Source organism: Streptopelia decaocto (genome assembly GCF_964273445.1).
Source record: "Streptopelia decaocto genome assembly, chromosome: 5".
NCBI lineage: Eukaryota > Metazoa > Chordata > Aves > Columbiformes > Columbidae > Streptopelia > Streptopelia decaocto.
In genome coordinates, this window is record NC_138659.1 from 27,291,265 (window position 1) to 27,304,036 (window position 12,772).

The window sequence follows — 12,772 nt, forward strand, 5'->3', positions numbered from 1 at the left end:
CCTTTGTTTCAATTTCCTGAACCACACTGAGCTGCGAAATCTCTGGGTTTACAGATGGGTGCTAACAGCAAGTGCAGCAGGTTAACAAGTACATACTTGCTGGAAGCAGCATAACCTGAATGAAGTAAAATAAACAAAAAGTTCCTGACATCCTCTGTTTAACCATTACAGGATTTTAACCGCAGGACAAAAGTTAACAAGAGGCAGAGTGATAACAAAACTAACGCTTACATTTACAAATTACCCATCAGATTAGACACTCATTCATCTAACAACATGCCAAAAAAGGATTTTCTATGCCTCTTGTTTTAACATCACAGGTAAGATATCTTACTGTCATATTTCAGTGTTAGTCTATCACACAGACACCATACCCCTCAGAAGAAATATTCAGTGCAAGGCAGAACAGTAACAGAGGTCCATTTATCTCGAACACGCAGAGTGTGTATTTAGATTCCTCTATGGTTTTCTGAAAGATTTTCTAAAACCCTCAAAACTACAGATAGATGATATCCTAATGTAAAGGAACACTGAAAACAAACTGGTTGTTTAGTCTAAAGTAATAAAAATTGTGGCTTAAAAAAACAAAACAAAACAAAAAACCACAACTAAAAGACCAACCCAAAACAAAAAAACACAAGGTGTTTCCGCTTCTTTACTACATGGCAAAATGGCAAATCACACACTTAGACTAACCCTTACTACATGTGTATCTAGGAATATGCACTCATATCACAAGCTAGCTACGATTACAGATGAACACCTCTGGGCAGGGAATAGCAGAAAATAGTTCAATGAATGAAAAAAATGAATGAATTAAAAGAAACTTTATTTCTTACCATAAATATATAATTGGCAAAAAGAGAACTGAAACTAAATACATAATGAAAAAAAACTCTTCTAAAATATTACTGTCTTAAAGATCCATATGATAAGTGTGGAGATGGAAAGAAGCAACATTTTGCTATATTTTTCTTCATCTTTATATAACACTAAAAGCTTGAAAAAAGCAAAGTCCAGCTGCTGGTGCTAACATCTCCTACTCAAAACTTCAAGCCTTGAAGTAATTCTTTACATGAACAACAGCAAACAGGAAAGGGGTTGTTTGGAGTAATAATTCTTCCAAGAAATTAGCAGGGCGAGGTCCTAGGAAACTGTTGAGTTAATCTAAGAGCTCAATGCTAAGAAAAGAGACTCCTTTTTCTTGCCACCTCACCATTTAATTGCCAACAGTGCTTTCATCGCTTCCTTTGTATCTGTCTGTTGCCATCTGACACCTCAGTGCATTGATTTGGCATGCAAAATAATTACAGATAACCCAAAGGGATAAAAACCACATAGTTTCCTGCCTATGTAAAACAGCTTATCAATGGATGGGAAAAACACTAGAACTGTAACCCATTAAGGGTCTAGGAATAAAAACATCTTTTTCAACAGTACAAGCCAGCAGATGGGTTCAGCTGTTTTGTGAAACCTTACTCTGAGCAGACGTCACTCTGCTGTGACACTAAAGAAACAGCACGCAGGACACCAAAGGAACAGACTCAACCAAGTATCGAAGAGACTGTCATCTACCTGTGCCGAGCCCAAACACAGCCAGGGCTACTCTCATCTGTCTGTATGCACCTTATTATCCAAAACAAAACGTGGGTTTTGGAGAAATTTTTTTTTGTGTTTGCATAAACAAAATGGGGTCCTGATTCACAACTAGCCCTCCTGAACACGAGGATAATACAAATGAAATTACACAGATGAATGTGCATAATTGTTTCCCCATCATATCATATCAAGACAAAAAAAGGAATAAAAAAGAGGGTGACTTTATCTTTCAGTTTTGCAACTCCTCAGAGAACACATTTCTCACTTACCTCCTCACAGTTCCACTGCTACTTTGTCCTCTTTCACATTCCCCAGGAAGCATTTCAGCAACCTCACAGCACAGAAACTACATGGCAGGAAAACACTTGCAGTACAGCCTGAGACCACAGCACCACAGCTCTGGGTTCCCCAGCAGCAGGTCAGGCAGCCCCTGTTTGGTGCCTGCTCTCCAGCCTCCCCCCCGGCACAACCCACCTGCACGAGTACAACTGGCAGCACAGCTGCAGTGAACTGGATCAGGAAGCCGATCCAGGTTAATTAAGTCCCTTCTGCTTTCCCTTTTCTGCAGGGTTATTTTTAACCTAGATCAATCTCAAATTCAGTTCACCTTGTTGTCTCATAAATAGCTGCTCCAGCACACTTGAGGGCACAGAGGCAGGAAAAAAGTGGCAGGGAACGGAAAAACAGAACTGCAACTGCAAGAAATGTTTACAAAATAACACCTTGCACCTGTAACAAAGACAAAGGTTACGAGCAGCACTGCAGGGCAGACTCTTTGCCAAGTTCTAGCCCTAAGTTTAACAAGTTTATAAAAAAAATCCCCACCAACTCAGGGTTCCTAACACTGAAAACTCTGCAAGCTTTAATGACCAGAAGAACTGAATGAAAATATATACTTGGATACGATCCGGAACCTACCTGGTGCGTAGCAGAGACAGTATCCTTTACATACTTTATTAAACTAACTACTGTAGTTTAAAAAAACAATAACAACCAAACAACAGAAAAGCCAAACACCTTCTGGGCAAACTGACCCTTCACAATGTCTACAGTAAGGATGCAGGCAAAACACATGAAATCTGACAGCCATCCAAAAGCCTTTCCACAGCTCTGTCCAAAGGAGAGATGTGTCAGTTATGGAAGATCTTAACTAACTGGAGAAGACTCCAACAGCCTGACAAGCAGCGTGGAGCACAGCTTGCCACTCAGGCAGGGCAGCCCACAGCACCGTCACTTGCAGCATTGCCTCCTTACGGTTCTTCCACTTCTCTGTCCACATTCTGCTTCCTGTTAATTTTTGCAGCACAGACAGAGCCTTAATTACACTAAGGAACAACGTGACTGTTGCCAAAAATATGAGAAACCTGAGTATTTTTCAAGATATTATTTTTATTATTTCTACAAACGTGGATATATGGGTAAATAGATGAAAACTAGAGAAACCCAGCAACAAGAAACATCAAGTAATTTAAAACATCCTGTCTTTAAAGCAGTCTGAGCCTGTAGTAAAGGCCTAACTATAACAGCTAAATACATAAAGTAATTTATCACTTGGGGGTCCTTCTGACCTTTTGTTATGCTACCAGGTGGCTATGATTTACTCACTGATAGCCTCTCTCTTTGCTAGTCCAAGCTGTGAATAAGCATTTTGTTTTTAATTAAAGCAGAATTTTCAGATGGTGCCTCTTTTCAGATGGTGCATAAAGGCAGTCTTACATTGCTGATTACAACAAAGGAATTTTAGATATTTCTTCAGCAAGTAATTATAACTACTCCTGATTTTCAGATGATGGAGTAACATATTGCTGAGACCTAACTGATCAATAGTGAGACAATATAAGCTCAAAAATGTAAGGAAAAAGGCTTTAAACATGTTTTCTAGAGATGTTAACCATACAGTCCATTCCAGGATCACTGGAATATATATATTGTTAATTACTCTTTATACAATACATACCATTGCTGATGTTCTAAAATGTGTAAACAAGGCTCCAAAAGTTATCCGTTCCAAAATCAGACAGTATAAACACAAAAAGCAAAAGAAAAAAGATGCCAGTGGTTGAACAAAACTACACTTGGACTAAAAACACTCAAACAAGGGTCTCTGGAAAAGTGACAGGGAATCAGCAAGCTTGGAACAGTAATGGGCACGGAGCTTTTCACCTCTACTTCACCAATTTTAATCTAATCAAGGTCAGCAGAGTCAGAGCTTTACCTCATCCAGTCTTTCCAAGAAACAAACTTGTGGTCTCTTTTAACCCTCAATGAGTAAATACAGCAGTATGACCCAGCACTGAATGCACATGAAAATGAGGAGGGGAAAGAAAGAAGGAAAATCAACCAAACAAAAAAAATCTCAGCTCTAAGAATGGCCTCTGAGGAGGTTAAAATCTACTGGCAAAGGAAAATTATTAAGATTACATCTTCCTGTCAAGCACATTTCAAAGGAGTACTACTTACAGAACAGTTATAAGAGTTAAAAAGAGAAGAACTGACTATAATATGAACTCTTGTCATGCTGAAGATACTGTAGTGGGAACACTTGGAGGAGGAGTGAATGAACATAAAACTCACATACAGAATACACACCACACACACTGTACCTGGCTATTTAAAGACCATAGAAGTCAGAGTTAGTAAAGTCATATTAGACTACTAATTTCCTCATGCACTGGAAGCTGGAGATCTGGCTACCAGATAAAAAGATATGTGTACAGAAGTATGTTTTGAAAATCATGTAGAGTTTAAACATAGATTTTAAGAGCAATTTACCACCACATATTGCTACGGAAAAAGCAGAAAAGACCATCTGAATCCCGGCTAATGCAAGTCGGAAGCCAAAACTGTGTGGTTTCATGATCTTTTGGAAGAAGGTAAAGTACACAAATCTTCCAGTCACCACAGAGTGTATTCCAATCACCAGGTCTCTAATCCAGTTTGGTGATTAAAAACAAAGAAACAGACAATATCACAGCTAAGTGTTCTTGAATCCAGGAAAACAAACAAACAAAACACTGTGATTACTATTAAATTCTAAACAAATTTCTTGCTGTTATGTATGACATTACCTTGCATATCTAAAGGGGCAAATAATTCAGAGCCATATATAGTAACTGCCTCAAAAGTCTTTATTATCAAGTTATCTAAAGAAAAAAAACCCAAAACTTTCTGCAAGCTTTACAGTTTTCAGGGCTGACATTCATTCCTGCTTAGAAAACAGTCTCAGTAAAGTTAACATGTTGCTGTTTCCTATAAAACCAATAAGGATCTTGAAAGTAACAGATCTACTTACTGGATTAAAGAAAATACTATGTGACCTTTTTTAAACTCTGAGAGGTGTTGTAGTTATGTTTCTTTTATGTTGCATGGCACTTCAACAAATGTTTCCAACATAATGGAATTAATAAAAGTAACATCTCTCTACATTAATTGCAACAAGGTAGCCTACCTGTGGCCTTTTTTTTTAATACATAACTTACCACATGTTGAAATTTTGAACTCATAGCTTGCAAAGTAAGTTTTCTCAACTACTGTAAATTGAGCAGCTGAAAGAAAACCAACAAGCAATTAAGTGAATAATTAAATGAATATTAGGATGAGGTATTAAACTTAGAGAAACTTTAAGATAACTGACAATTGTGTCTCTTCATAACTCAAATGAAAAATACTTTTTATTCTAAAATACCCTCAGAATTCATAGGCTGCTATACCTTGTGGAAAACCCTGAACCCATTTAAAACAGGTAAACAGTTTAAAATGGCCACATTACCCCTTATGCTTCTCAAAGGATCACTTTTAATTTTGGTGCTCCAAAGCAAAACCCAGAACAGAAGGGCTTAGAAAGAAAACCCTGATAAGACTACTCTGAAGCTTCCCGTCTTCTCTGTATCCATCTACATATCTTGCCCTCCCTGCTGTGCTAGCCTCACTGACTTTTTTGGTGGCCAAACTTAAAACTTACCAGCATTCACATTTCATTCACCTGCAACTTCTGCCTTGAAATACTCTGAACACTTGCTCCATTCTACTGCTGGCATTCACAAACTGGCTTTATTCCTCTCGACAACCCGAGCAAAGTATCAACTACTGAAGATACGTGAATACACATGGAAAGCTAAAACAAACAACAAGAATATAAGTGCCACAGTCAGGTGAACAGCGTTTACTGTGCTGACCACAGATAGTGAAAGAGGTCTCAAATTACACTCCATGAACTAGTACGTCTAGTTATCAGTGGAAGCTGCATTACCCTTCATTGTTCTTTCAGAGACCTTAGCATGTCCTTGATCCACACAAAACCATATGCTCCATGCTTGGATCAAGGGTATGACACCACTTTTACAAGTCAAACCTGGATATTTTCTGTTACCGCTTCATCGGTGTCCTGAAGTTTGGAATAAGTGCTACTAAGGGAAATTAACACACAAACAGGAAAACTGTCAACAATGTAAATATGTATCAGAAGTATTAAAGCTCCATCACATTTTATGTTTCTTTAGTTTTTAGTTGCCATGTATTGTATTACTAGATTACACAACTTCCACTGCCAGTAAACCAAATATTGCTTCTAATAATTTATTATGAGTATAGTATTCATATACTATTGATCCTCCATAGTAAGTGAATCCTGGTCTTTCCCAGCAGTATGTCAATGATGATCAATTTCTTCTCCTAGTTACACAAGTTGCATCATTACAGAGCTTTTTTGCTAAATACACTGAGTAAATGAACATCTGAGCTTGATGTCTCTAGCAGTATTTCATTTGTAAACTCTAACAAAGGGAGAGAGAGGAGTTCTGAAGTAAACTCCTTCCGCAACTTAAAAAATCACTGTATAAGGAAAGAATTAATTTAAATGGAAGTAAACACTGCGTGGTGTAGTGTTATTTAACTGCACAGACCAGTAGCAATACAGCTACTATGAAATACAAAATCCGGTGTTTTGTCATCTGAAGTACTTCAAACAATCCACCCTCTCTCTCCACATGTATCTTTATAGGTAGTCTAAAATACTTCCTATCAAAAATAGATGCAGTCCACTAAATAAATAAAAACCAAAACCACCAAACAATAATGGTCAAATACTCATAAAACATTCGGATTGTGAAATCTATAATAATAATGTGATCAGGCGCAAGAACTGAAAGGCAAAACCACACAGGAGAACTGGGTCAGTCAAGCTGAGCCCCTGGTCCCACAGCTGGAGACATGGGTGCAGCTCCAGGACACTGGAGGAATGCTGTGTGGGCAGGCACTGGCCTGTGCACATCGGGTGACCCCAGCCTGCCCTGGACCTCACTAGTAAACACACAAAAAGTAAACAAACTGGGGAAAAAAATAAAAAGTAACTTCAATACTTAAACTTCTTTCCATTTTAATAACGCCCACGGCATTTCCAGTAACAAAAGGTATTGTTGCTGGAACACTGAGCTTGCACAACTGGCTGCTCTTTAAGTCTTGTCTTTTACCCATCACAAACATACTCAAAGTTTTCCACTGGAAGCAAAGTAGGGAAGTTAAAACTTACTAAAAATAGAGCCCGTTTTGTTTGAGGGTTTTTTCGGTTGGTGTCCCCCCCGCCCCCAACAGCTGAATTTGCTTTATATTATCTAAAGATTACGCTGAAATACTTAAGGAAAAAAAGAAATCAGAAAAAAGAAATAGCAAAAAGCACCCTGTGATGGCAAGCTCAGACCAACGCTTTTGTCTTCCATTTTACCCGGGGATCAGGAGAGCAGCGTTCGCACCGAGCGCGCTCCCGAGCGATGTAAACACGCCGCGGGGCCCGGGCTGTGCCACGGGCCGCGGGCAGGACCCGCGCGGTCACCGGGGCTGCGCGACCCGGGCAGGCCCAGCAGTTTCTGACCTACATTCCCCGCTGCGGGACGAACCCCCCCCGCCGCAAGCGGGGCCCGGCGCGGCGAGCGGCCTCCCCCGCCGGCAAGGGTGTGTTCAGGGGTGGGGAAAGCGAGCCGGCCGGAGCGAGGATGGAGGCTGCGGCTGGCGGAGGCGCTGACACCTGCCCGCCGCCGCCACCCCGGCCCCGCCAGCAGCTCCTCCTTCGCGGGGGACGGACACCTGCTGCGGGACAGCCGGACGCGCGGCCCGGCGGCGGCCTGGGCCCGGCGACCGCAGGCGGATTTATCCCGCTTATTTCCTGAGACACTAAACCCGAGGCGGGCGGGAGGGAGCGCGCCTCGGCGGTCGCAGGGGCCGCGGCGGGCTCCCCGCGGCGCCGAGCAGGCCGCGCCGAGCCGGGGGCAGGCGGGCGGCCGGGCCTGCGCGGGGCGGGGGGCTCGACGCCTCAGCCGCTAGGCCGCGGGGCCTGCGCCGGCGGCGCGGGGCGGGCGCTGCGGTCCCGGCCCGCCGGCCCCTCCTCGGGGAGGGGAGCCAGGCGCGGGGCGGAGGCCGCGGATCCCCCTCACTCACCGCTCTCGATCTCGTTGCCCTTCTTGGCGGTGGCTGCGTTCCCCATGGCCAGGCCGGGGCGGCGGGAAGGATGCCGGGCGGCTGCGGCGGGCGGGACAGGGCTCGGCTGGCGGGGCGGCGCGGCCCGCGGGCGCGGCGGCGGCTGAGCTCCCCTCGCCCCGCGCTGGGTCTCTGTGTCTCCGGCCGCCGCGGAGGAGGAGGCGAGCGCTCTGCCCCCCTCCCCCACCCCGATACACGGCGGAAATGACGGTCGGGGCGGTGCCTCCTCCCTGCTACGCCGCCTGCCGGGGGCGCGCGGGGCGCCGCTGTCCGCGGCCGCTGCCGCCGAGGGACGGGGGGGTGCCGTCCCGGCCACCGGCCTGAGAGACGGGGCTGTGGGAGCCTGGGGCGGCGCCTGCCGCGGCTCACAGAGGGCAGCGGCGGGCCGGCTGCGCTCGGTCTCCGCGCCTGCCGCTGTGGCGGGGCCGCCTCCGCGTACCCCCGGCCGGCGCCCGGCCCCACAGGGCGGCGGCGTGGGAGCGCCCCCGCGCCGTGCCCGCCGTCCCAGGGCCTTCCCGCCCGCGGAGCGCGGCCACCGAGGCGGGGGCGAGCCGCGCCGTGCCCAAGGTGACCCCGGAGGCCGAGCGCGCCGCGGCCCTGCGGCTGCGCCCGCCCGGCGCCGGGGGCTCGGCCGCCTCCCCCTGAGCATCCCCGGGACACCCGCCCCCGGAGCCGCCGCCGGCGGCCGGGCCGTCCCGTCCGGGCCCGCACCCGGCAGCGAACGCGGGGAAACTCGCATTTGCCGCCTGTTCGCAAATCGTATTTACACGGCTCAACAGACTATAGAAAAAACATACAGAAAGGGAGCGAGCTGCCAGGAAAGATTTTTTTTTTCCTCCCCCTTTTTGCTGCCACTCATGTCATAAATAGCTACAGCTACCGTATTGTGACTTCCAAGTCGATGATAGCTCTCTTTAAATATATATGTTTACGGTGTGAATGCTTTGGGTGTTTTAGCTCTGGAAGGAAATGCTAATCAAAAAGAAGGCTCTGTTTTATGTGCCTTAAAGTGGGGCGAGTGGAGAGCAGAAGTGCTAGCCTTATGGATCACAAGCTGTGTATCTGCTGCCAGGACAATTTATGTGACACCCAGCCTCTACTGGCAGCATTCTTTCCCCAAGGCTGCAGAAATTGCTCTGGCAGCAGCCATCCTGGCTACCATCTTTCACAGCGCCTGTCCAAATCCTCTCTTGACACCCTGTGCTGCCTACTGGTGCAGTACACGCTGTCAGCCTAATACTGAATTACCACGCCCGCTGTAAGACAGGATTTTGTACACATACACTAATGTGCACTAAAGCAGATACCTCTGGGAAATTTCCAGTCTGCTCAGGCTGTGCAGCAGAATACATTGAGTGTGAACACGGGGCTGACCTGGCCAGCGCGTGGGTCCACCTTGACAACCTGCCTGGATTATCCAGCTGCAAAGTCTGGGGAACACTTACCTGAATTATCATGATGTTTTGTAGGTTGAGGTTCTATCAATGAACAGTTAAGGGACTTTCTCTTGGTTTTCACATTTTCACTCGCATTATCCTGATCTGTGTGATACTGCTTGCTTCAGAAGAGTACCTGTGTTTTTATGGTTAAAGAAGCTGTCTATGGGGAAGTCAGATCTTTATTGCTTTGAAGATCAGAAACCAGTCTTGAACATAGTGGGGAAATAACCTGCAAGCCATTGGGGGGGGTGAAGCTGCTACTGTTGAAGAGAGCTGTCTCATTTTGCCAAAGCTGGAGTCCCTGCTTTTTTCACGCACTTAATCACAGGTTCAGTGAGTTGCTGGTAATTCATTCTGCCAGGGAAGGGCATGTAGATTGCAATGGCCAGATCTGCACTAGGAGAAGTTAAGCTTGGGAAAAAATGAGGATACTTTTGCCATCAACCACCTTGATCCCTCAGACAATGACAAAAAATAGAAACCTGAGGTGCTCTAGCATTGGAGTAAATGTTTGAAGACACTATCACACATAGGTAAAGATGCTACCCCAGTTTTAAACATTTTCCCTACTCCAGCCGTCATCATTTTCATTTTGGCCAGATTGAATCTGAGTCAGCTGATTTTCATCCAGGTGCTGACAGGCATTTTGATATCCTTGAGAAGAGGCAGCAGCATCACTAACAAATGAGGTACGCTGCAGCATCTTTAGCATATTCTTGCCGTTATAGCTCATCCCTTCACTAGCAAATAATGCAGCGTAAGCTCCGTAGGTGAGGATCCACCAAGGTCCAATAGCCATCACTGCCCTTTGGGATTTGCTGGACAAGGGCTGGCTGGTCATTGCACGTACTCCAGCAAAAACCTATATGTACACGCACAGCACTGCAGGTAGATGCACAGCAATGCATGATGGGGCTGCTCAGATAAACACATGCTCTGAATACACATGCAGCACTGATGCATTTGCGTACACGCTTATAGCCAGTCTCATAATCAAAACCATAACAAATGTAAGTCAACAGTGCTGTGAAACATTAAATGAAGCACTTCCACGACCTCAGTGTTACATGTCTAATTGAAGATAAAAGAAACAAGGACTTAGGGCTGGACAGTTGTGTTCTCATTCACACCAGTCACACAACTTATGCTGTATTAACAAGATGATAGTCATTAATTAATTGCAGAATTTACCAATGTAATATACATGATATATGCTATGTATATTTATTTATTTAACATTCAGAGCATCAGCTCTTATTTTAGCCCTATCCTCAGTCTGCCTTAACTTTCTTATGTAAAATCCTTTGATGCTGTGGCACCTCATATGACTGCATACAAAGGTAGTTTGTCTTCTTTTTTCAGCAAAATTGGTTAAAAAATCTAATCATGCGAATATGAAAAATGTTATGTTTGGATAGTTAGAATATTTCAGTAGTGGCGCAATCTAAAAATCCAAATTTAATTTGTTTTGCTGATCTGTATAAAATTTTAAAAAATTGCTATACTCTAAGAAAGTCAGCTCAGTGGTTTTAGAACTATATGCATTTAATGATGTCGTTTCAGTGACTCACAGTGGGGTTTAATCCATTTTTCTACATATTTGTTGGGAACTATTGATTAAGAATATCCTAGCAAGACCAGTCTTTCTCTGACAAAGCCTAAAGCTCTGTAGCAGATGTGTAGTTCCCCAATGAAACTTGCATATTTCACTCTATGTAGACTCAGAACCAAAAATGAGAGGGTCATTTCAGGACAGAAAAGATAAATTTCTGTTGGATCAAAGGCACTCACGTGCTTTTAATAGAAATCTCTTTTTTCATATGGTAATTACTTCTGGACCCACATATTTCACTTCATAATCATTCCAATTTCTAGATGAGATAGTGGCATTTCTGTAGCAACTACAGCAGTTGTTTTCAGTACACATTTGAAACAGGTCACTAAATTTAAATCAGGCATCTTAATTTTCTTCCCTCGCATTTAAGGTGTGTGCCTGCATTGCAACGGGTTGGCAGACACAGATGGATGGCTTTGCCATCCATACTGATAATTCTTACCCTGAGCATGTAGGCTCTGCTCAGGTTATGAATATGTACCTGCTTTAGTTGTAGTTCTCTTTATATGGCCAGCCTGCCTTACTACTGCAGCAGTGTCTGTAAATGGCAGGGTTTGAATACTGGATTTGACTGCTATTCCCCAAATCCCACATTCCTGCATATCTGAATACCCCTGGCAGCCTCTTTGGCTGCTCCTAAACAGACTGATATGTTTGGCATTTAACTCTTTGTTTTCCTTTCAGGTTGTTCCAGACTACTGGCACATCTCCTGCTCTCAGCTAACCCCGACTTTGCCAGCGTGGGATGTTTTTCTAGCAGGTTGCTAAAGTGCCAAGAAGCATATGTATCTCTTGGTGAATATGGAAGTTATTTTCCAAATTTTACAGCTTCTGACCCAGAAACAGGAATATTCATCACTGCAGCATAATTTCAGACCTGCCAAGAATATATCAATTATGTCATATAGATGTGCTAAGGGAACAGATGAAAGCTGGAGCATGACAATTCCCTGCACTAGCTGTACAGAGAGCGATGAAATGCATCCTTGTGCAGTTAGGACCAGATATGCTGATGCCCAATTCATTCCTGTTAAGGACCCATCCTCACAGAGAGGAGCAAAAGGTCTTATGTTGTGTTTTCACAGTATCTGAGGTTACCAGCACCTGAGTTTGCAGTGAAACTACAGCACCTTGGCCAACAACTTGCTCTGCCAGATCTCCTAAAAAATGCTTTTTGATGTCCTCCGATTGTGAATCCAGAAGGAATCTGGAGCCTTAGGGAAGCCTGCTACACACTGTGACTGTTATAATTCTGAGGGATGTTCTAGTTCAAAGAAGGAGGGACTCTTAAATAAGGGTAACTTGGTCTTACTTCAGTGTGACTGGGTACAACTAAAGCAAGAAGGTCCAAAGGAAGCTTACACCAGCAGCCAACACTTCACCACTGCCACCCTTGCTTTCCTAGCATTAGATGTTTCCCAAGATAGCCACTGGTTCAAGTAAACATGTAAACACAGAAGCAAAGGGTTTATATATTCCCTTATTGATTTTTAACTACACTTATTTCACCACAAAGCTCTCAAGAGCCATAAAGTTGCAAGGCGTTGTTGTTTTTTTTTGTTGTTGTTTTTTTGTTTTGTTTTGTTTTTTTTTGTTTTTGTTTTTTTTTTCCCTAGTGTTTTAAATATATTTTATATAAACAGGTACCTTT

The 12,772-nt window shown here is 44.1% G+C and overlaps 1 protein-coding gene across 1 annotated transcript in view; it reads right to left on the reverse strand.

The window, feature by feature from the left end:
- PRKACB (protein kinase cAMP-activated catalytic subunit beta) overlaps positions 1–8,283 on the reverse strand; it is a 72,180-nt gene extending 63,897 nt beyond the window's left edge. The window contains exon 1 of the mRNA XM_082054355.1: positions 8,029–8,283. Coding sequence (XP_081910481.1) covers positions 8,029–8,074 — 46 coding nt within the window. The 5' untranslated portion in view covers positions 8,075–8,283. The remainder of the gene's footprint in view (positions 1–8,028) is intronic.
- Positions 8,284–12,772: the final 4,489 nt, after the last annotated feature.